This window comes from Pecten maximus, chromosome 9, assembly GCF_902652985.1.
Source record: "Pecten maximus chromosome 9, xPecMax1.1, whole genome shotgun sequence".
NCBI classification, from domain to species: Eukaryota; Metazoa; Mollusca; class Bivalvia; order Pectinida; family Pectinidae; genus Pecten; species Pecten maximus.
Genome location: NC_047023.1, coordinates 45,149,504 through 45,176,547, shown reverse-complemented (window position 1 = coordinate 45,176,547; position 27,044 = coordinate 45,149,504). Strand labels below are relative to the sequence as shown.

Genomic DNA, 27,044 nt, shown 5'->3' with positions numbered 1-27,044 from the left:
ATTTTACTGGTTTTCCAGATCAGCTGTATACTTTACTGGTTTTCCAGATCAGCTGTATACTTTACTGGTTTTCCAGATCAGCTGTATACTTTACTGGTTTTCCAGATCAGACGTATACTTTACTGGTTTTCCAGATCAGCTGTATACTTTACTGGTTTTCCAGATCAGCTGTATACTTTACTGGTTTTCCAGATCAGACGTATACTTTACTGGTTTTCCAGATCAGCTGTATACTTTACTGGTTTTCCAGATCAGCAGTATACTTTACTGGTTTTCCAGATCAGACGTATACTTTACAGGTTTTCCAGATCAGCAGTATACTTTACTGGTTTTCCGGATCAGCAGTATAACTTATAGCAAGTATCCTATACAGCTTACTTTTCAGAACAAAAAAAAACAACTGACACAGAAAAAAGGTCATCAAACATCGCCCCAACCTAATAATGTTCTGACTTGTGGAAAAAAACTGTCAACAAAGATTATCTCGACAAGTTGAACATGCAATCAGAGTGTAGCGTTGACCTTCTACTTTAAAAGGCAGGTTTTACAGTAAGGCTCAACAAGTTGTTCTGGTGTAAGAAGTTTGCCATCAATCCTCAATATGCCACTCTACCAGAGTTTAAATCCATGGTTTAGCTTTGGTGTCGTTTCCAATTAAAACTTTGTAAGAAGTTGTGAAGGTCAGTCATATCAATTCTCTTTTGTGTACTTTCATGTACTTAATTTGAGTTTCTGTGTCGGAGATCATGCAGGCAGCACATTGGGTAACACCACATTTATTTCTACTTTTAAGTGTGAATCACCAAAGAAGATAATTTCTCAATCAGGGCAGTCATTTTGAATTCAACAACAGAAAGAGAGGCTACCAAACACTGAATTACAAATGTCACTGAATTACAAATGTCACTGAATTACAAAGGTATGTGAGAAAAAGAGGTTGCTCCACTGGGAGGGTGCTTGGCTGAATTATAATAATTTGTGGAATGTGCCATTTTTTGTGTAGCTTTATTTGCTAAATATTTGTTCATGAAAATATGGGGATTGAAGTAAACTACAGGTTTTAAAGGGTAAAACCTCCGTTTGTAGTTGAGCAGGCAATAAAAATATTTAAGAATAAGATTGAGTATACTGTAACCCATACATCATAAAACATGTTTACTGAACTAGGGAAATTAAACACGTATAACAAGTATATAAGATTAAAAGGACTTACTTCTATTGGGCTCTGCCACTCTTGTCCCAGGGGGTCAGAGTCATCCTTTATGCAAATGCAAAATATGTGCAACTTCCCCCAAGGAAGTTTCTGACCAAATTTGGTTAAAATCTATTCGGTACTTTATGACTAGTAGTGATTTAAAGGACTTTCCCCTATTTCCACTATTTGACCCATCCCTCTTGTCCCAGAGGGGACTGAGTCACCATTTATGTCAAATCTGTTCCCCTTTCCCCTAGAATTGTTCTGAATTAATTTGGTTCAAATCCATTCAGGGCTTTTTGACTAGTAGCGATTTAAAGAAAATGTTAATGGACAGATGAGAGACAATGTGCCATGGCATAAGCTTACTGGCCCTTAGGGCCAGGTGAGCTAAAAATGGAAATAATCTAACCTTATCTGCAACATTGAAGTGACTGAGACACCCAAAAGAGGACACACTGCAACATTTCTTTCCCAGCATCCAATAATTAATAAGATCCAAGTCATGACAACATTTTTGTAAGAGTGCAGACGAACTCTCGTCTTCTCTCTTCCAGTTCCCTCGCACAAAGGAATGGGCAAAGTGCCAGAACCCTACCTACAACATTGTACAACAACGAGTTACTGGCCTTATCCTTACAAACTCTTTACTCACCAGATGGCACTGTCTTATCACCCAACATGTATCTAATAATCTGCTCGAGTGAATGTCAAAAACTAATTGTTTTGAACAAAGATCATTGCCAGGTTATATTTATGTATAAACCATATTTACCCGGTAATAAACGCAGGCCTGTCACTAAACCCACTGATATCCATCACAATTCTACAGAAATATAAACAAATGATAGGTCAATGGCCTATTTAACTTTTGAATTATTAGGCTTTAGGTCCATTGGCTTTTTGCAGAATAAACTGTTAATCCCTTTGATAGAGACATTCCAGGCAGATTATTATAGATACATACTGAAGGACAAAGTGATATCTAGTAAGTAACCTCACCTTGCTCTTCTTATTGAAGTGACTTAAATGTCCAAATGAAGATACACTGGTGCAGCGTCGTCCTGCCATCCAGTAGTTTATAAGGTCAACGTCATGGCAACATTTGGCTAACAATGAACTGGAACTATTAGCTTCATTATGCCAGTTACCACGAACATAGGAATGTGCAAAGTGCCAGAAACCAACCTTTCCAATAAAAACAGTTTATCATTAAATAAACATCACAATAAATATGTGGTATCCCGTATGTAACATTTCGTTGTTTGTCTAGACAGTCGGATTTTCAATGTCTTGGGTAAACTTAATATTGAGAAATAGGTAAAATTCTGAAAATCAGTTGGATGTGTTCAGATACTACAATGAAACTATGATTCAGGTTTGGTTGAAATAACATTGATGTTTTTGAGAATCGGATGTCGACGCAAATTGTTAAAATCAAGATTACTAGCACTCTGATTTCCATAGCCCATAAATTCTGGAAGATATTCTGTAAATGAAGGTTGAGATTTCTAACTAGGTACCAAATTTGAGTTGTATTTTTTGAGCAACTGATCTAAATGGTGAAATGATGATATATTGTTAGACCTGATGATATATTGTTGGATCTGACGATATATTGTTGGACCTGATGATATATTGTTGGACCTGATGATATATTGTTGGACCTTGATGATATATTTTTGGATCTGATGGTATATTGTTTGACCTTGATGATATATTGTTGGACCTGATGATATATTGTTGGACCTGATGATATATTGTTGGACCTGATGATGATATATTGTTGGACCTGATGATATATTGTTAGACCTGATGATATATTATTGGATCTGATGGTATATTGTTTGACCTTGATGATATATTGTTGGACCTGATGATATATTGTTGGATCTGATGATATATTGTTGGACCTGATGATGATATATTGTTGGATCTGATGATATATTGTTGGACCTGATGATATATTGTTGGATCTGATGATACATTGTTGGATCTGATGATATGTTGTTGGACCTGATGATATATTGTTGGACCTGATGATATATTGTTGGATCTGATGATATATTGTTGGACCTGATGATATATTGTTGGATCTGATGATATATTGTTGGATCTGATGATATGTTGTTGACCTGATGATATATTGTTGGACCTGATGATATATTGTTGGACCTGATGATATATTGTTGGACCTGACGATATATTGTTGGACCTGATGATATATTGTTGGACCTGATGATATATTGTTGGACCTGATGATATATTGTTTCTAGACATATTGTTTCACTCTGATCATATACTGTTGCCAACGAGAATATTGTAAATCGCATACAAATTCTTGTCCTGAGGTCCGATATTAATTTCCTATTATATTGTTAGGCTAGATTAAATTTTATTATATCTGTGACCTAGATATGGTTGGACTTTAAATTTGACTATTCATTGTTGGGACCTGGATGATAATTGTTGAATCACTGATGATCTATGTGGACATGTGATTAATTGTCTCAATTTGACCTGATCTAGATTGTCATGATGATATATTTTCAACCATGATCATATTTTGGACCTGAGATTAATTTGCTAGATCACACTGTCCTGTATGTATTGGGACCATGGATTAAGTTTTGACTGATGATATATGTTGGATCCTGATAGATATAATTGTATGGACACTGATTAGAATGGTTGACGCATGATATGTGTTGACTTGAATATATTTGGACTTTTGAAATATGCATTGATAATGATTTTGTTAAGGAAATAATGATATATTGTTGGATCTGATGATATATTGTTGGACCTGATGATATATTGTTGGACCTGATGATATATTGTTGGACCTGATGATATATTGGTTGATCTGATGATATATTGTTGGACCTGATGATATATGGAGCAAAATTCCTGAAAAAAGATGAACTCACAGGCTCTGTATGGTTGATGTTGACCACTTCCCCAATGACACCACTGTCGATGAGTTCCCGAAGTTTAATTGCCCATGGTGCATACCTCAGCACATGACATATCGCCAAGGCAACGTCATTCTCTTTACATGTCGTAACAATTTCTCTACAGTCCTTTTCATTAACCTGTTCCAACAAGATAATTAAATCAGCAGAAAAATTCACTCTGTCCTAGAGGTCCTGGATTAAATTTCTCAATTCACTCTGTCCTAGAGGTCATGGATTAAATTTCTCAATTCACTCTGTCCTAGAGGTCCTGGATTAAATTTCTCAATTCACTCTGTCCTAGAGGTCATGGATTAAATTTCTCAATTCACTCTGTCCTAGAGGTCATGGATTAAATTTCTCAATTCACACTGTCCTAGAGGTCATGGATTAAATTTCTCAATTCACTCTGTCCTAGAGGTCATGGATTAAATTTCTCAATTCACTCTGTCCTAGAGGTCATGGATTAAATTTCTCAATTCACTCTGTCCTAGAGGTCATGGATTAAATTTCTCAATTCACTCTGTCCTAGAGGTCATGGATTAAATTTCTCAATTCACACTGTCCTAGAGGTCATGGATTAAATTTCTCAATTCACTCTGTCCTTGAGGTCATGGATTAAATTTCTCAATTCACTCTGTCCTAGAGGTCATGGATTAAAGTTCTCAATTCACTCTGTCCTAGAGGTCATGGATTAAGTTTCTCAATTCACTCTGTCCTAGAGGTCATGGATTAAATTTCTCAATTCACTCTGTCCTAGAGGTCAAGGATTAAGTTTCTCAATGAATGGAGTCCTATAGATCAATCAATAATAATGACACATAAGAAGGCTTACACAAGTATGGCTGTATTGAAAAAAATTGACTTTTCAAAAATAGCAATTAAATGTTTTAAAGGGGAAATAACAAGCACAAAGTATAACAAATCAAATGTAGCATGTAACCTTAAGGGGAATGTGCAAGAGTCTTGTCCAGTAAGTGTTTGGGGTATTGAATGACACACTGAACAGCTAAACCTATCACCAAAATGAAGAGATTTTGGTATTTTGTATGTTGGGAGTATGAGAGAAGGTAATTATATTAGGGTTTAATTACAAGGTAAACGGTGGCCATAATTCATGTACATTAAACGGTAAATCATACTCACAGCCATCGGTTTCTCCAGAAGTATGTTGTAACCTTTTTTTGCAAAAGCAATGGCAGGGTCCTGAAGGAGAAATGAAAATAAACATGGCTACTATTCAGTGATATTCACAAGTAGGATACCATTTGATCTCCATCAGTAGCTCCAGGGTTATTATAAGGGACATACAGTAACCTTCTTACATCGAAATTCTGATGACTCAGCAGGTCTACATCTATATCATCAAAATGTAATTCACCAAAAGAAATTACGCCCAAGTCAAACAGAAAGACTGCAAAGTGAAAACTTTCAGCTTCATCTACCATTTAATAAACTTTAGTATAAAAGTAAACAATTTGATAAGCTTTAATATGATACATAATGTAGTTAACAATTCAATAAACGTGTATAACACTCAACAATTTAATATGCTTTTGTATGATAGTTAACATTTTAATATGCTTTTGTATGATAGTTAACATTTTAATATGCTTTTGTATAATAGTTAACATTTTAATATGCTTTTGTATGATAGTTAACAATTTAATATGCTTTTGTATAATAGTTAACATTTTAATATGCTTTTGTATAATAGTTAACATTTTAATATGCTTTTGTATGATAGTTAACATTTTAATATGCTTTTGTATGATAGTTAACATTTTAATATGCTTTGTATGATAGTTAACAATTTAATATGCTTTTGTATGATAGTTTATAATTTGATAAGCTTGTATAATAGTTAGCATTTTAATAAGCTTCTGTATGATATGGGCTACCAGTCAGTTGCTCTGCACGAAATTTCAACATGGATAAAAATGTACATTGTAAGATACAATTCTGTGTTAGACATGCAATCAAATCATACTTTTTCCTGGCTTTAATCCAAATATGGAAATTATTATTTCTATGTCATAGAATAAAATGATGAATTGACATCAGATTATAAAAATGAAACTCTAGAAATAAACAACTGCTTTAGTCAGGATATAATAATAGACACAATCACAATAGACTGATATCTCCTGGGTATATGACAGGAATATTCTAATTTGTTGTGAGTAACATGATATCTGCACCAATAATCATAAATAAAAAAAAAATAGGGTCTGTGGTGGCCGAGTAGTTAGTATCCTGACACTTTATCACTAGCCCTCCACTTCTGGGATGCAAGTTCAAAACCCACATGGGTCAGTTGCCTGCTACTGACCATAGGCCAGCTTTCATTCACTTCCAAAACCTGGCACATCCTTAAATGACCCTGGTTGTTAATAGGATGTTTAACAAATAATAAAAAGAAAAAAAAAACACACAACAAACAAACCTTATGTAGACGATCTGGGGTAGTAATGATGACACAGTCGGACATTTTGTCTCTCTGACTCGCCTCACTCCAATCTATAAAATAGTCAATTTTATACAGATAGTTGATTACACTCAACACCACCACATCACTGAATAAGAAATATACTGAATTTAGAATTTAATGAAATATCTAAATACAGTACCTGAAAAACAGTTTTCATCCTGGATATTGAAGCGTTCCTGAAGCTTCCTGCGGTAAAATTCTCTCGGGTCAGCCACTCCAATAATCTAAATTGATAAATTACTTCAAGCATAACAACTGAACAGGTCATTACAAGAGTACAAATGACCTCCCATGCCAAAAACACATGCTGAAATATCCTGCTATAACCCATATATAAATAAAAACATGACCTTGCTCTTGACCTAAGCACCCTGAAGCACAAACTTGTTCAAGATAATCCCCTACTTGAAAATTGTATAAAGTTTTGACCTTGACCTTTGCACCTTGAAATATGAAAGTCTTTGAGGTTTTCTCATTACAACTTGACCATTGTATGAAGTTTGATTAAAATGCATTAAAAAAGTCACTAGTTAAATAGTGTAGTGACAACAAAACCCATAAATAGTAACATTAACATTGTCTTTGATCTTGACACCCTAAAACATAGCCTCCTCCCAGGTTTCTCATCAGTTTGATCATATCCATATCAAAATGATGTTGCTAGAGCATTGAAAAAAGAACATAACACGCATACACACACTTTGTAAATCAAATGCTATAGAGCCTCCCATTAAAAATTTTCTCAAAATAGTTTAGTTTTTGCTTTCTCCGCCTCCTTCAAGAGAAATGCTACCTGATACACTATATTTGTGGTATATGAGAGTTATCTCTTTAAAGGATTCTTCCATTATTTGCAATAATTGAATTGTGTGTGAATTATTTCGTTTAAGGATGTATGTCAATTAGGGATGAGAATACTATTGTACACATTGTTATGGGTGAGAATAGCAAGATTTAATAATCAACTTCTCTGAAGACATTGTTTTTATCACTGAATAATTATTGTTGTAAATGAAAAGTTGTAGATTTTTAAGTTGAGGAAAATAATAAAAAGGTTAAAATAACAAACACATAATTCAAATCAAAATCAATTAAAAGAGGGCAAAAAATAAATGAAAATATAGATTTGTAAGAGGATTGTTGAAAAATTTACCCAACATACATAAATCTAGGTCATGATCTCACCCAACATGCATAAATCTAGGTCATGATTTCACCCAACATATATAAATCTAGATCATGATTTCACCCAACATACATAAATCTAGGTCATGATTTCACCCAACATACATAAATCTAGGTCATGATTTCAACCAACATATATAAATCTAGGTCATGATTTCACCCAACATACATAAATCTAGGTCATGATTTCAACCAACATACATAAATCTAGGTCATGATTTCAACCAACATATATAAATCTAGGTCATGATTTCAACCGACATACATAAATCTAGGTCATGATTGACCCAACATATATAAATCTAGGTCATGATTTCACCCAACATATATAAATCTAGGTCATGATTTCAACCAACATACATAAATCTAGGTCATGATTTCACCAAACATACATAAATCTAGGTCATGATTTCACCCAACATATATAAATCTAGGTCATGATTTCACCAAACATACATAAATCTAGGTCATGATTTCAACCAACATACATAAATCTAGTTCATGATTTCACCCAACATACATAAATCTAGGTCATGATTTCAACCAACATGCATAAATCTAGGTCATGATTTCAACCAACATACATAAATTTAGGTCATGATTTCACCCAACATACATAAATCTAGGTCATGATTTCAACCAACATGTATAAATCTAGGTCATGATTTCAACCAACATACATAAATCTAGGTCATGATTTCAACCAACATACATAAATCTCGGTCAAATATGATTAAGTCACAATTTCAAATGAGAGTTATAGGATGGTGACAACCTAACCACTAGGCCGAGGAGATATAATAATTCTAAATGAGAGTTATAGGATGGTGACAACCTAACCACTAGGCCGAGGAGATATAATAATTCCAAATGAGAGTTATAGGATGGTGACAACCTAACCAATAGGCCGAGGAGATATAATAATTCCAAATGAGAGTTATAGGATGGTGACAACCTAACCACTAGGCCGAGGAGATATAATAATTCCAAATGAGAGTTATAGGATGGTGACAACCTAACCACTAGGCCGAGGAGATATAATAATTCCAAATGAGAGTTATAGAATGGTGACAACCTAACCACTAGACCGAGGAGATATAATAATTCCAAATGAGAGTTATAGGATGGTGACAACCTAACCAATAGGCCGAGGAGATATAATAATTCCAAATGAGAGTTATAGGATGGTGACAACCTAACCACTAGGCCGAGGAGATATAATAATTCCAAATGAGAGTTATAGGATGGTGACAACCTAACCACTAGGCCTAAGAGATATAATAATTCCAAATGAGAGTTATAGGATGGTGACAACCTAACCACTAGGCCTAGGAGATATAATAATTCCAAATGAGAGTTATAGGATGGTGACAACCTAACCACTTGGCCGAGGAGATATAATAATTCCAAATGAGAGTTATAGGATGGTGACAACCTAACCACTAGGCCGAGGAGATATAATAATTCCAAATGAGAGTTATAGAATGGTGACAACCTAACCACTAGGCCGAGGAGATATAATAATTCTAAATGAGAGTTATAGGATGGTGACAACCTAACCACTAGGCCGAGGAGATATAATAATTCTAAATGAGAGTTATAGGATGGTGACAACCACTAGGCCGAGGAGATATAATAATTCCAAATGAGAGTTATAGGATGGTGACAACCTAACCACTAGGCCGAGGAGATATAATAATTCCAAATGAGAGTTATAGAATGGTGACAACCTAACCACTAGGCCGAGGAGATATAATAATTCCAAATGAGAGTTATAGGATGGTGACAACCTAACCACTAGGCCGAGGAGATATAATAATTCTAAATGAGAGTTATAGAATGGTGACAACCTAACCACTAGGCCTAGGAGATATAATAATTCCAAATGAGAGTTATAGGATGGTGACAACCTAACCACTTGGCCGAGGAGATATAATAATTCCAAATGAGAGTTATAGGATGGTGACAACCTAACCACTAGGCCGAGGAGATATAATAATTCCAAATGAAAGTTATAGGATGGTGACAACCTAAGCACTAGGCCGAGGAGATATAATAATTCTAAATGAGAGTTATAGGATGGTGACAACCTAACCACTAGGCCGAGGAGATATATTAATTCCAAATGAGAGTTATAGAATGGTGACAACCTAACCACTAGGCCGAGGAGATATAATAATTCTAAATCAGATCATGATGTTGACCATCAAACTTTCCTTAACATACATATAATGTAATATGGATGAAATGAGTCAAAGCTTGAAACAGTTACATTTATAACCGTAATATTTAGTGTATTTATCCATCAGTAAGCCACACTGTCACCATTATATTATAAATATCTAAATTAGCTCAGTAGAAATGTCAACTTTTACAATCTTATTGTCATCTAATGAACCTTCTATATATATTGTATTTTGTTTCCAAGAATATAAGTTGCCCACTGGATTTATTAATAAATACCAGTAAATCCAGATAATTCATAAATCCTGATAATTGATAAATCCAGATAACTGATAAATCCTGATAATTGATAAATCAAGATAACTGATAAATCCTGATAATTGATAAGTCCTGATAATTGATAAATCCTGATAATTGATAAATCCTGATAATTGATAAATCGAGATAACTGATAAATCCTGATAATTGATAAATCTTGTTAATTGATAAGTCCTGATAATTGATAAATCCTGATAATTGATAAATCCTGTTAATTGATAAGTCCTGATAATTGATAAATCCTGATAATTGATAAATCCTGTTAATTGATAAGTCCTGATAATTGATAAATCCTGATAATTGATAAATCCAGTTAATTGATAAATCCTGTTCATTGATAAATCCTGTTAATTGAGAAGTCCTGATAATTGATAAGTCCTGATAATTGATAAATCCTGATAATTGATAAATCCTGTTAATTGATAAGTCCTGATAATTGATAAATCCTGTTAACTGATAAATCCTGATAATTGATAAATCCTGTTAATTGATCACTCCTGATAATTGATAAATCTTGTTAATTGATAAGTCCTGATAATTGATAAATCCTGATAATTGATAAATCCTGTTAATTGATAAATCCTGTTCATTGATAAATCCTGTTAATTGAGAAGTCCTGATAATTGATAAGTCCTGATAATTGATAAATCCTGATAATTGATAAATCCTGTTAATTGATAAATCCTGTTCATTGATAAATCCTGTTAATTGAGAAGTCCTGATAATTGATAAGTCCTGATAATTGATAAATCCTGATAATTGATAAGTCCTGTTAATTGAGAAGTCCTGATAATTGATAAGTCCTGATAATTGAGAAGTCCTGATAATTGATAAATCCTGTTAACTGATCAATCCTGATAATTGATAAATCCTGTTAATTGATCACTCCTGATAATTGATCAATCCTGTTAACTGATAAATCCTGATAATTGATAAATCCTGGTAATTGATCACTCCTGATAAGTACAGCTATATATCAAACATTTGTATTTGCTCCTTTATAAAACTATATATATACCTTGAGTCGGTCTGGATATATGTGTGCATACTGAGCATAAATGGAACCTCGAATTCCTGCTCCAATAACAATGGCTGTCAATAACGAACTTTTCTCTTTCTTGGACATTTTTCCTCCCTGAAATAAATAATCACAAAATCATTTTAATATTCTGGATTTTCTTATATTAAGGCCACATGGGGACATCAACAAACTGCTCTTTCCTTTATTTCATTTGACAAACATATATACAATGTACCACTAAACTTGACAGGTAATTTGTAGCCCGAGTTTCCTCTACACCAGATGTAAGACAATTTGACAGATCCCTGTTTGTTGGTGGACTATCTGTTTATCTTGAGATGGTGCTGCAGATAGACGAACAATATCTAGTTAAACTACCTGTGTGCCATTATATAAAGATAATCTTTAAAGAAGAACAATGTACCCCCATTATATAAAGATCATGTTTATAGAGGTACAATGTACCGCCATTATATAAAGATCTTGTTTATAGAGGTACAATGTACCGCCATTATATAAAGATCATGTTTATAGAGGTACAATGTACCACCATTATATAAAGATCATGTTTATAGAGGTACAATGTACCACCATTATATAAAGATAATCTTTAAAGAAGAACAATATACCGCCATTATATAAAGATCTTGTTTATAGAGGTAAAATGTACCACCATTATATAAAGATCATGTTTATAGAGGTACAATATACCACCATTATATAAAGATCTTGTTTATAGAGGTACAATGTACCACCATTATATAAAGATCTTGTTTATAGAGGTACAATGTACCACCGTTATATAAAGATCTTGTATATAGAGGTACAATATACCACCATTATATAAAGATCTTGTTTATAGAGGTACAATGTACCACCATTATATAAAATCATGTTTATAGAGGTACAATGTACACCATTATATAAAGATCTTGTTGATATAGGTACAATATACTGCCATTATATAAAGATCTTGTATATAGAGGTACAATGTACCACCATTATATAAAGATCTTGTATATAGAGGTACAATGTACCACCATTATATAAAGATCATGTTTATAGAAGTACAATGTACCACCATTATATAAAGATCTTGTTTATAGAGGTACAATGTACCACCATTATATAAAGATCTTGTATATAGAGGTACAATATACCACCATTATATAAAATCATGTTTATAGAGGTACAATGTACACCATTATATAAAGATCTTGTTGATATAGGTACAATATACTGCCATTATATAAAGATCATGTTTATAGAGGTACAATGTACCACCATTATATAAAGATCTTGTTTATAGAGGTACAATGTACCACCATTATATAAAGATCATTTTTATAGAGGTACAATGTACCAGTGACATGATTATCTATTAGTCATATCAATATTAAAAGGTCCAACAATTAAAACACTACAATAAAACTCCATCTGACAGTCACCTGTGTGCCCTACACTACAAAAAACTCCATCTGACAGTCACCTGTGTGCGCTACACTACAAAAAACTCCATCTGGCAGTCACCTGTAATCCCTACACTACAAAAAACTCCATCTGACAGTCACCTGTGTGCCCTACACTACAAAAAACTCCATCTGACAGTCACCTGTAATCCCTACCCTACAAAAAACTCCATCTGACAGTCACCTGTGTGCCCTAAACTACAAAAAACTCCATCTGGCAGTCACCTGTAATCCCTACACTACAAAAAAACTCCATCTGACAGTCACCTGTCATCCCTACACTACAAAAAAACTCCATCTGACAGTCACCTGTAATCCCTACACTACAAAAAACTCCATCTGACAGTCACCTGTAATCCCTAGACTACAAAAAACTCCATCTGACAGTCACCTGTAATCCCTAGACTACAAAAAAACTCCATCTGACAGTCACCTGTAATCCCTAGACTACAAAAAAACTCCATCTGACAGTCACCTGTAATCCCTACACTACAAAAAAACTCCATCTGACAGTCACCTGTAATCCCTAGACTACAAAAAACTCCATCTGGTAGTCAACTGTAATCCCTAGACTACAAAAAAATCCATCTGGTAGTCAACTGTGTGCCTTTCACTACAAAAAGCTGTCTTATGTCATTATTATATTCAACAATAATGAATTACACATAAAGTTAGCCCGAGTTTCCTCTGGCCTAAGGCTCCTACACCAGACATGGTGTCAGGCTAACATTAAGTTAACCCTTGTTCACTTGACTTAGGTAAATCTTTGGATCTTCATGATGTAAATAAACTTGACTCTGGGTGTCTTTGCAATAGAAGACTATAATGTTTAAGTTTGGGTAGTGCTAACATAAAGAGTAAACAGTCACCTCACTAGCTCAGGGAATATTTCTCAGTAGCAAGGCACCTTGATGACACTACTGTGTCACATGTACATAATTCAACAAGCTGAAGTTTTGTTTTGTTCTGACACAAACCGACGACCGTAGTAGTTCGAACCCTTCTACATATATACATAGATAATCTATACACAATGGTAAAAAATGTACTTCATCTTTCTAACTTACCATTCAGGTGAAAGTCTGTGAATCACGACACAATCTAATTAACATCAAACTTATAATCTCTTCTCCATTCCAATACACTTCCAATTTCATTACAACAGTACTCGAAGAATTAGTAACGCTATAAAGAGAAATTTGTCATAGCAAGTATACGTGCACTTGTGTCATACGTATGGTTTCAGAAACGGCAATTTTGGAAATTTGGCTTTAACAGTTGAAAGGCAACATGATAAAAACACGACATTTGAACTAAAAATGACGTATCACAATATCGTCACTGCAAGTTCGATCATCAATGTTATACCTGGATATCGTCGATCGACCCCGCAGAATAACAAAATTACCGGAAGTTCCTACTTTCACTTCAACCGGAAGTGATATCCACATGTTCATTTCTAGATCGAACAAACGAAAGACATCTGTCCAACTCACAAAATAGGATGAAACGGCGCACATTAATGCGGCCGCCTCAGGTATCGACGGTTGAAGCTGATAACGATGACAACAAAACACCAAAGAAGGTGATATAAATGACAGAAACTGGATTGATATTATGGTATTAATGGTACATGTGTACGTTCCAGGGTTTACAATACTAACAACAGTTTGTAAACTTGTGACATAGCTACATAGTGCCCAATAACATAGGTCTATACGGCACTGTCGGCTGGCTTAAAATAGTAAATCTCCATGTCATGAAAGTATCACAAGTTAGTTGAAGGGAGATAATTCACTCATGGGTGGTTAATCACATGTACTGTGATTTCTAAGGCCACAGCCTCGATTATTGATTTGATACTCATTTAAATTCAACCATCTTATTGTTATCAAACAATTTATTCTCTTCTTAGTCATCATATTAAATAAAAAATAACACTCCCATGTTCATATATACCTAGGTGTTAAATAATTACACAGCTGGAAAATATAACATTTAAGAAGATGATAACCTTAAACTCTTGTTACTCTTTTAATTGCATTGATGATTGCAGACTGGTGTACAGGCTAAGAAAGGAAAGCATCTTGAAGAGAAAAGTAGAAGATGTCGAATTTTTATCAAAGTTCTCCAAGTTGTATTTCTCATTGTCATTGTCCCTCCATTGTTAAACTACGCGTCTCTTCAGAAAGAAATCAAAGAACTGAAGCCCGTACCAGGTAAGTTAGTGGGGTAAATCAAAGAACTGAAGTCAGTACCAGGTAAATTAGTGAGGTAAATCAAAGACCTGAAGTCAGTACCAGGTAAGTTAGTGGGGTAAATCAAAGAACTGAAGCCAGTACCAGGTAAGTTAGTGGGGTAAATCAAAGACCTGAAGTCAGTACCAGGTAAGTTAGTGAGATAAATCAAAGACCTGAAGTCAGTACCAGGTAAGTTAGAGAGGTAAATCAAAGACCTGAAGCCAGTACCAGGTAAATTAGTGAGGTAAATCAAAGACCTAAGGTCAGTACCAGGTAAGTTAGTGAGATAAATCAAAGACCTGAAGCCAGTACCAGGTAAATTAGTGAGGTAAATCAAAGACCAGAAGTCAGTACCAGGTAAGTTAGTGAGGTAAATCAAAGACCTGAAGCCAGTACCAGGTAAATTAGTGAGGTAAATCAAAGACCAGAAGTCAGTACCAGGTAAGTTGGTGAGATAAATCAAAGAACAGAGATAATTTCAGCAATTTTAAATGGAGCCTTGATTATAGTTCATTTATTAACTCAGTTTCATATAAGTCTTTTATATTTACACAGGAAAGAAAAAGGTAATGAACAGTTTAAGATTCCAACCTGGAAATGCTCTTTAACTGATTAAACTTGTGGCTACAAGTAATTTATAGTGTCCTCCAGTTTCTTTCTATTTTCTTCAATAAATTTTGTTTGCTTGTTTGGTTTATCACTTGTGAACAGCCTGGGTCATTTTGAGGTTGGCCTCCTTATAGTAGCTGGTGACTACCTCTCTGAACAACATATTTAAATGGTGGGGCTGAACCCCCCGTGAGTCTGAGGGGCGGGGCCAAAAGGGATCAATTTGGCTCTATTAATATAAATGACTTCTTCTCTGAAACCAAGAAATGGATAATGCTCCTATTTGACTGGTAGCATCATTATGGGGTTGGGATTCAAAATTGTACAAATGGTGGGGCTGACCTCCGGGCCTGTTGGGCGGGACCAAAATTGGTTGATTTGGCTACATTGATGTAAATGACTTTTTCTCTTAAACCGAGCAATGAATATCGCGCATATTTGCTTGGTAGCATCCCTATGGGGTAGGAATTTAAAATTTTACAAATGGTGGGGCTGACCCCTCAGGGGCCTGAGGGGCGGGGCCAAAAGTGGTCTATTTGGCTAAATTGATATAACTACTTCTTCTCTGAAACCAAGCAATCTATATCACTCATATTTGACTGGTAGCATCCTTTTGGAGTAGGGATTAAAAATTGTACAAATAGTGGGGCTGACCAAAAATAAGGTTACTTATCCTTCAGAGCTGTATTAAAATTGCCAATGTTGTATGATTACAAATATATATACTTTATTATAGGTAATATGCAGGGTTAACTGGCTATGTCTACATGTCTAAAACATGTGCTTTATTTTTCAGAATTTGGCATTTATACTGTACTCTGCTACCTAAACACAAATTGCCATTCCACAGTTAATATGTATTTTGTGCCAACTCCTCGTGCCTGTATGCAATTCATTGTGTCTGATAATTTGTCTCAGAAATCACTTAAAACTTTTACTGCTAATAAATGATTCCAATTTAATAAGACTACATTTAATTTCGGTTTTACAGCATGTGATTATAATATTGAATGAGTTATGATCAGCCTTCATCATTTTGTTTTGTACAGGTGAGCTTTACGATGTTGGTTGGGGGCAGAAGATTTTTAAAATGTGTCAAGGGAAAGGCCCACCAACAGGTAAATATAACACTATACCACTACAATATGACTATGTTTATACTATAAGGAAAGAAAAGATTGTTAAGAACATTTGTAATTAATTTTTACATAATAAGAAGTACCTTGATCATCCTTAAACAAGCTCTGACCAAGGTGTAACTGTGTGTTTATCGAAGGATTACACTGTTATCAGAATTATATGTGTGCGTTTGTTGTAGATATATATACATGTATATATGTGTGCGTATGTTGTAGATATAAATATATGTGTGCGTGTGTTGTAGATATACATATATATGTGCGTGTGTTGTAAGTTTGTATGTGCCTCTTTTCCAGTTTTACAAGATTTCCAACCACTGTCTGTCAACATTGAAAATAAAGATTATGGATTTATTTGTCAATTTTACATGTCATATATATAATGTTACTGAGTATGTGTAGCAATTAATCCATTCAAATAAGTAAATGGTCCGTTTGTTATTTACAGAGCATTTTGTCTCATTTTGGGAAGAAAACTGACTAAGTGGGAAATAAGTGTTTCAGATAAAACAAAATACAGGAACTATACAACAATTATTGAATAATGACTGTTACAGATGAGGTCTGTTCACCAACCCGTAAATATCTCCAGAAAAGTCTTATTTTACTGATATTTAGATGACCTATCTCACTCTGATAAAGATCATGTAAAAATGTGCATTTTAAATGGTTTATAGATGTTATGTTTACTTGTTATATATTGATCTACATATTCTAAACATCTGATGTGTGTTTGTTACAGTGATATTTGATGCCCCAGGAGGTCAGACTTCAGATGTTTGGACATTGATCTGGCCGCATGTGGCTAAGAATGCTCGGGTATGTTGTTTAGGCATTGATCTGGCCGCATGTGGCTAAGAATGCTCGGGTATGTTGTTTGGACATTGATCTGGCCGCATGTGGCTAAGAATGCTCGGGTATGCTGTGTACAATGTGGAGATTCTCAAACATATTTGGCCTAGACCGAAAATTTTCTTTTTTCAAAATTGAATACAGAAATAATTTAAATTAAAAAAGCTTGATAGCAATTAGAAGAGATTTTTTCTAAATTTTAATTTCTTTTACAAATTGTCAACAAAAGATCTTTTACCGAATAAGTTATGCAATTATAACTACATATTATGATCATTTCAGGGTATTTGAAGTATTTTATAGTATAACTCCTAGTAAATTCATATGTATTAACATATGCCTTGTGCATTGTTTGTTTTGCAGATCTGTGTGTATGATCGGGCAGGTCTGGGTTTCAGTGAAAGACCAATAATGGTAGGTGTTCATGTGATTTGTTACCTGTAATTAACAATTGACCAAATATGGAATGTTACAGACCACATGTAGAATGTTACAGACCAATGTGTAGAATGTTACAGATCACATGTAGAATGTTACAGACCACATGTAGAATGTTACAGACCAATGTGTAGAATGTTACAGACCACATGTAGAATGTTACAGACCAATGTGTAGAATGTTACAGACCACATGTAGAATGTTACAGACCACATGTGTAGAATGTTACAGACCACATGTAGAATGTTACAGACCACATGTAGAATGTTACAGACCACATGTAGAATGTTACAGACCACATGTAGAATGTTACAGACCACATGTAGAATGTTACAGACCACATGTAGAATGTTACAGACCACATGTAGAATGTTACAGACCACATGTGTAGAATGTTACAGACCACATGTAGAATGTTACAGACCACATGTAGAATGTTACAGACCACATGTAGAATGTTACAGACCACATGTGTAGAATGTTACAGACCACATGTAGAATGTTACAGACCACATGTAGAATGTTACAGACCACATGTGTAGAATGTTACAGACCACATGTGTAGAATGTTACAGACCACATGTGTAGAATGTTACAGACCACATGTGTAGAATGTTACAGACCACATGTAGAATGTTACAGACCACATGTAGAATGTTACAGACCACATGTGTAGAATGTTACAGACCACATGTGTAGAATGTTACAGACCACATGTGTAGAATGTTACAGACCACATGTGTAGAATGTTACAGACCACATGTGTAGAATGTTACAGACCACATGTAGAATGTTACAGACCAATGTGTAGAATGTTACAGACCACATGTAGAATGTTACAGACCACATGTGTAGAATGTTACAGACCACATGTAGAATGTTACAGACCACATGTGTAGAATGTTACAGACCACATGTAGAATGTTACAGACCACATGTGTAGAATGTTACAGACCACATGTAGAATGTTACAGACCACATGTAGAATGTTACAGACCACTGTGTAGAATGTTACAGACCACATGTGTAGAATGTTACAGACCACATGTGTAGAATGTTACAGACCACATGTAGAATGTTACAGACCACATGTAGAATGTTACAGACCACATGTAGAATGTTACAGACCACATGTAGAATGTTACAGACCACATGTGTAGAATGTTACAGACCACATGTGTAGAATGTTACAGACCACATGTGTAGAATGTTACAGACCACATGTGTAGAATGTTACAGACCACATGTGTAGAATGTTACAGACCACATGTAGAATGTTACAGACCACATGTAGAATGTTACAGACCACATGTGTAGAATGTTACAGACCACATGTAGAATGTTACAGACCACATGTGTAGAATGTTACAGACCACATGTGTAGAATGTTACAGACCACATGTGTAGAATGTTACAGACCACATGTAGAATGTTACAGACCACATGTAGAATGTTACAGACCACATGTGTAGAATGTTACAGACCACATGTGTAGAATGTTACAGACCACATGTGTAGAATGTTACAGACCACATGTAGAATGTTACAGACCACATGTGTAGAATGTTACAGACCACATGTGTAGAATGTTACAGACCACATGTAGAATGTTACAGACCACATGTAGAATGTTACAGACCACATGTGTAGAATGTTACAGACCACAGTGTAGAATGTTACAGACCACATGTGTAGAATGTTACAGACCACATGTAGAATGTTACAGACCACATGTAGAATGTTACAGACCACATGTGTAGAATGTTACAGACCACATGTAGAATGTTACAGACCACATGTAGAATGTTACAGACCACATGTAGAATGTTACAGACCACATTGTAGAATGTTACAGACCACATGTAGAATGTTACAGACCACATGTAGAATGTTACAGACCACATGTTAGAATGTTACAGACCACATGTAGAATGTTACAGACCACATGTGTAGAATGTTACAGACCACATGTAGAATGTTACAGACCACATGTAGAATGTTACAGACCACATGTAGAATGTTACAGACCACATGTGTAGAATGTTACAGACCACATGTAGAATGTTACAGACCACATGTAGAATGTTACAGACCACATGTAGAATGTACAGACCACATGTAGAATGTTACAGACCACATGTAGAATGTTACAGACACATGTAGAATGTTACAGACCACATGTTAGAATGTTACAGACCACATGTAGAATGTTACAGACCACATGGTAGAATGTTACAGACCACATGTGTAGAATGTTTACAGACCACATTGTAGAATGTTACAGACCACATGTAGAATGTTACAGACCAGACCACATGTAGAATGTTACAGACCACATGTAGAATGTTACAGACCAATGTGTAGAATGTTACAGACCACATGTAGAATGTTACAGACCACATGTAGAATGTTACAGACCACATGTGTAGAATGTTACAGACCACATGGGAGAATGTTACAGACCACATGTAGAATGTTACAGACCACATGTGTAGAATGTTACAGACCACATGTAGAATGTTACAGACCACATGTAGAATGTTACAGACCACATGTGTAGAATGTTACAGATCACACATGTAGAATGTTACAGACCACATGTAGAATGTTACAGACCACATGTAGAATGTTACAGACCACATGTAGAATGTTACAGACCACATGTAGAATGTTACAGACCACATGTAGAATGTTACAGACCACATGTGTAGAATGTTACAGACCACATGTAGAATGTTACAGACCACATGTAGAATGTTACAGACCACATGTAGAATGTTACAGACCACATGTGTAGAATGTTACAGACCACATGTAGAATGTTACAGACCACATGTAGAATGTTACAGACCACATGTAGAATGTTACAGACCACATGTAGAATGTTACAGACCACATGTAGAATGTTACAGACCACATGTAGAATGTTACAGACCACATGTAGAATGTTACAGACCACATGTAGAATGTTACAGACCACATGTGTAGAATGTTACAGACCACATGTGTAGAATGTTACAGACCACATGTAGAATGTTACAGACCACATGTGTAGAATGTTACAGACCACATGTAGAATGTTACAGACCACATGTAGAATGTTACAGACCACATGTAGAATGTTACAGACCACATGTAGAATGTTACAGACCACATGTAGAATGTTACAGACCACATGTAGAATGTTACAGACCACATGTGTAGAATGTTACAGACCACATGTAGAATGTTACAGACCACATGTGTAGAATGTTACAGACCACATGTGTAGAATGTTACAGACCACATGTGTAGAATGTTACAGACCACATGTGTAGAATGTTACAGACCACATGTGTAGAATGTTACAGACCACATGTAGAATGTTACAGACCACATGTGTAGAATGTTACAGACCACATGTAGAATGTTACAGACCACATGTAGAATGTTACAGACCACATGTAGAATGTTACAGACCACATGTAGAATGTTACAGACCACATGTGTAGAATGTTACAGACCACATGTAGAATGTTACAGACCACATGTAGAATGTTACAGACCACATGTAGAATGTTACAGACCACATGTAGAATGTTACAGACCACATGTAGAATGTTACAGACCACATGTAGAATGTTACAGACCACATGTAGAATGTTACAGACCACATGTGTAGAATGTTACAGACCACATGTAGAATGTTACAGACCACATGTGTAGAATGTTACAGACCACATGTAGAATGTTACAGACCACATGTAGAATGTTACAGACCACATGTAGAATGTTACAGACCACATGTAGAATGTTACAGACCACATGTAGAATGTTACAGACCACATGTGTAGAATGTTACAGACCACATGTAGAATGTTACAGACCACATGTAGAATGTTACAGACCACATGTAGAATGTTACAGACCACATGTGTAGAATGTTACAGACCAATGTGTAGAATGTTACAGACCACATGTAGAATGTTACAGACCACATGTGTAGAATGTTACAGACCACATGTGTAGAATGTTACAGATCACATGTGTAGAATGTTACAGACCACATGTAGAATGTTACAGACCACATGTAGAATGTTACAGACCACATGTAGAATGTTACAGACCACATGTGTAGAATGTTACAGACCACATGTGTAGAATGTTACAGACCACATGTGTAGAATGTTACAGACCACATGTGTAGAATGTTACAGACCACATGTGTAGAATGTTACAGACCACATGTGTAGAATGTTACAGACCAATGTGTAGAATGTTACAGACCACATGTAGAATGTTACAGACCACATGTAGAATGTTACAGACCACATGTAGAATGTTACAGACCACTGTGTAGAATGTTACAGACCACATGTGTAGAATGTTACAGACCACATGTAGAATGTTACAGACCACATGTGTAGAATGTTACAGACCACATGTGTAGAATGTTACAGACCACATGTGTAGAATGTTACAGACCACATGTGTAGAATGTTACAGACCACATTGTAGAATGTTACAGACCACATGTAGGAATGTTACAGACCACATGTAGAATGTTACAGACCACATGTAGAATGTTACAGACCACATGTAGAATGTTACAGACCACATGTGTAGAATGTTACAGACCACATGTAGAATGTTACAGACCACATGTAGAATGTTACAGACCACATGTAGAATGTTACAGACCACATGTGTAGAATGTTACAGACCACATGTAGAATGTTACAGACCACATGTAGAATGTTACAGACCACATGTGTAGAATGTTACAGACCAATGTGTAGAATGTTACAGACCACATGTAGAATGTTACAGACCACATGTAGAATGTTACAGACCACATGTAGAATGTTACAGACCACATGTAGAATGTTACAGACCACATGTAGAATGTTACAGACCACATGTAGAATGTTACAGACCACATGTAGAATGTTACAGACCACATGTGTAGAATGTTACAGACCACATGTAGAATGTTACAGACCACATGTAGAATGTTACAGACCACATGTGTAGAATGTTACAGACCACATGTAGAATGTTACAGACCACATGTGTAGAATGTTACAGACCACATGTGTAGAATGTTACAGACCACATGTAGAATGTTACAGACCACATGTGTAGAATGTTACAGACCACATGTAGAATGTTACAGACCACATGTGTAGAATGTTACAGACCACATGTAGAATGTTACAGACCACATGTAGAATGTTACAGACCACATGTAGAATGTTACAGACCACATGTAGAATGTTACAGACCACATGTAGAATGTTACAGACCACATGTAGAATGTTACAGACCACATGTAGAATGTTACAGACCACACGTGTAGAATGTTACAGACCACATGTAGAATGTTACAGACCACATGTGTAGAATGTTACAGACCACATGTAGAATGTTACAGACCAATGTGTAGAATGTTACAGATCACATGTAGAATGTTACAGACCACATGTAGAATGTTACAGACCACATGTAGAATGTTACAGACCACATGTAGAATGTTACAGACCACATGTGTAGAATGTTACAGACCACATGTAGAATGTTACAGACCACATGTAGAATGTTACAGACCAATGTGTAGAATGTTACAGACCACATGTAGAATGTTACAGACCACATGTGTAGAATGTTACAGACCAATGTGTAGAATGTTACAGACCACATGTAGAATGTTACAGACCACATGTAGGATGTTACAGACCACATGTAGAATGTTACAGACCACATGTAGAATGTTACAGATCACATGTAGAATGTTACAGACCACATGTGTAGAATGTTACAGACCACATGTAGAATGTTACAGACCACATGTAGAATGTTACAGACCAATGTGTAGAATGTTACAGACCACATGTAGAATGTTACAGACCACATGTGTAGAATGTTACAGACCAATGTGTAGAATGTTACAGACCACATGTAGAATGTTACAGATCACATGTAGAATGTTACAGATCACATGTGTAGAATGTTACAGACCACATGTAGAATGTTACAGACCACATGTAGAATGTTACAGACCACATGTAGAATGTTACAGACCCCATGTAGAATGTTACAGACCACATGTAGAATGTTACAGACCACATGTAGAATGTTACAGACCACATGTAGAATGTTACAGATCACATGTGTAGAATGTTACAGACCACACGTGTAGAATGTTACAGATCACATGTAGAATGTTACAGACCACATGTAGAATGTTACAGACCACATGTGTAGAATGTTACAGACCAATGTGTAGAATGTTACAGACCAGGTGTGTTACAACATTGGTAACTACGCTAGCCGTGGTTCCTAAGATGATATAGTTCCAGTAAACCTGCATATAGACACCAGTATTGATAACAAAATTAATAGAAACAACTCAACATTTTTGTTTAACACCTTTTATGTTTTTAATTAATTGATATATTCACAATCCACATTTCTGTCTCAGATTAACTATGGTTGTCAAGCACAGCAGAACTGTAAGCTTTAGCCATTTGTTGTTAGCTTACCTCGTGGAAATCAGCTCAAGTTCTAAACCACACGTGTATCTACTCCTTCTTAAGATATGCAATAGAATCATGTCAGGAGAACTTGAACAGAAGGCTAATGAAATGTATAGTATTGACAGCATTAAGATATACAAAAGTAATGACATATCGTTTTTATGAATAAATACATGTATTTTTTTATTTTTCTTTAATTGACCTAAATACAAAAGAATGTCTGTTGAGTATAATAAAATAGTGTGAATTCTATGTTATATAAAACATTAATATGTCAGGGTTTTCTGTTACATTGTATTTATAACAGTAAAAACATATCATTAATTTCTGTTATATGAAATACTAGATATATCTTATATTTTTAGCCCACCATCATCATGATGGTGGGCTATTCAAATCGCCCTGCGTCCGTAGTCCGTCGTCCGTCGTCCGTCCGTCCCTCCGTCTGTAAACAATTCTTGTTATCACTAATCCTCAGAAAGTACTGAAGGGATCTTTCTCAAATTTCATATGTAGGTTCCCCTTGGTGCCTAGTTATTCATATTGTATTTTGAGACCAATTGGAAAACAACATGGCCGACAGGCAGCCATCTTGGATTTTGACAATTGAAGTTTGTTATCGCTTTTTCTCAGAAAGTACTGAAGGGATCTTTCTGAAATTTCATATGTAGGTTCCCCTTGGTGCTTAGTTATGCATATTGCATTTTGAGACCAATCGGAAAACAACATGGCCGACAGGCAGCCATCTTGGATTTTGACAATTGAAGTTTGTTATCGCTATTTCTCAGAAAGTACTGAAGGGATCTTTCTCAAATTTCATATATAGGTTCCCCTTGTTTGAAAAGTACTTGAGAGATGTTTCTCAATTTGCACAGATTAGTAAGAGGAAGGGAAAAATAGAGAAAAGATCAATCTGACATGGAACCTATAAAGATCATTCAATGGTGGGCGCCAAGATCCCTCTGGGATCTCTTGTTTGTTATATGATATATATATACCACATGTAGAACGTTTCAGACAATCTATATAATAAACTTCTTTATAACAAATTTCATAGGACATGAGGAAATACTTTGTTATATGATATATATATACCACATGTTGAATGTCACAGCCCATTTATATAATAAACTTCTTTATAACAAATTCCATAGGACATGAAGAAATTCTTTGTTACATCCAAAATTCTTATTTTGAAATAAACAATGTTGAGCTAAATCTAAGTAACCAATTTACTGCTCCACACATAGCAGATGGAAATTTGTATTTAGCTGTTTATCTTAGGAAAGTTGTACATGTACTGTGTATATTTGTTTGTGGTATGCGTAAATTTTGGCTGGGCAGTTTATGTTTATGTATGGGTTAAGGTTGGACTTAAACTCATAATCATGAATTTATGCATAAATTCCAGAATGTGACAGAAGATGCCAATGAGTCGAAGAGTAATTACAGGAACAGATGGCAGCCATTTACGGTAGAAAGGTAAGATTAAGAGTTATCTCCTCCTTACAATAACAGGAACAGATGGCAGCCATTTACGGTAGAAAGGTAAGATTAAGAGTTATCTCCTCCTTACAATAACAGGAATAGATGGCACATATGTTTATGGTAGAAAGGTAAGATTAAGAGTTATCTCCCCCTTACAATAACAGGAACAGATAGCACATGTTTACGGTAGAAAGGTGAAATTAAGAGTTATCTCCCCCTTACAATAACAGAAACAGATGGCACATGTTTATGGTAGAAAGGTAAGATTTAGAGTTATCTCCCCCTTACAGTCACAGAAACATATGGCAGCCATTTACGGTAGAAAGGTACGATTAAGAGTTATCCCCTTCTTTCAATAACAGGAATAGATGGCACATGTTTATGGTAGAAAGGTAAGATTTAGAGTTATCTCCCCCTTACAATAACAGGAATAGATGGCAGCCATTTACGGTAGAAAGGTAAGATTTAGAGTTATCTCCCCCTTACAATAACAGGAATAGATGGCAGCCATTTACGGTAGAAAGGTAAGATTTAGAGTTATCTCCCCCTTACAGTCACAGGAACAGATGGCAGATGTTTATGGTAGAAAGGTAAGATTAAGAGTTATCTCCCCTTACAGACACAGGAACAGATAGCAACCATTTACGGTAGGGTAGGGTAGAGAAACCTATCTCATATCATAATCCCACCAACAACTAATCCAGCTGCCCCACTATCATACCACAACTAATCCAGCTGCCCCACTATCATACCACCACTAATCCAATTGTCCCACTATCAAGTCACCACTAATCCTGTTGCCCCACTACTAAGTCAACACTAATCTTGTTGCCCCACTACTAAGTCAACACTAATCTTGTTGCCCAACTGGGGCCGCGGTGGCTGAGTGGTTAAGGTGTCCTGACACTTTAACACTAGCCCTCCACCTCTGGATTTCGAGTTCGAA

At 35.4% G+C, this 27,044-nt stretch overlaps 2 protein-coding genes across 9 annotated transcripts in view; one reads left to right on the top strand and one right to left on the bottom strand.

The window, feature by feature from the left end:
* LOC117334526 overlaps positions 1-14,236 on the bottom strand; it is a 43,417-nt gene extending 29,181 nt beyond the window's left edge. For 3 of the 8 annotated variants that reach the window (XM_033894202.1, XM_033894208.1, XM_033894207.1), the window contains exons 1-9: positions 14,186-14,224; positions 13,885-14,002; positions 11,346-11,462; positions 6,780-6,864; positions 6,596-6,669; positions 5,296-5,355; positions 4,126-4,290; positions 2,198-2,383; positions 1,608-1,793 (exon numbers count right to left, since the gene is read on the bottom strand). In XM_033894202.1, the coding sequence (XP_033750093.1) occupies positions 1,608-1,793; positions 2,198-2,383; positions 4,126-4,290; positions 5,296-5,355; positions 6,596-6,669; positions 6,780-6,864; positions 11,346-11,462; positions 13,885-13,887 (876 nt within the window). In that variant the 5' untranslated portion in view covers positions 13,888-14,002; positions 14,186-14,224. Of the gene's footprint in view, positions 1-1,607; positions 1,794-2,197; positions 2,384-4,125; positions 4,291-5,295; positions 5,356-6,595; positions 6,670-6,779; positions 6,865-11,345; positions 11,463-13,884; positions 14,150-14,185 lie in introns of those variants that run through there. The other 5 variants (XM_033894204.1, XM_033894205.1, XM_033894206.1 and 2 more) reach the window with 5 other exon arrangements.
* A 25-nt stretch (positions 14,237-14,261) lies between these two features.
* LOC117334523 overlaps positions 14,262-27,044 on the top strand; it is a 41,007-nt gene continuing 28,224 nt past the window's right edge. Inside the window, exons 1-6 of the mRNA XM_033894201.1 lie at positions 14,262-14,402; positions 14,874-15,036; positions 16,716-16,784; positions 17,548-17,624; positions 18,021-18,071; positions 26,022-26,092. Of these exons, the coding sequence (XP_033750092.1) occupies positions 14,322-14,402; positions 14,874-15,036; positions 16,716-16,784; positions 17,548-17,624; positions 18,021-18,071; positions 26,022-26,092 (512 nt within the window). The 5' untranslated portion in view covers positions 14,262-14,321. The remainder of the gene's footprint in view (positions 14,403-14,873; positions 15,037-16,715; positions 16,785-17,547; positions 17,625-18,020; positions 18,072-26,021; positions 26,093-27,044) is intronic.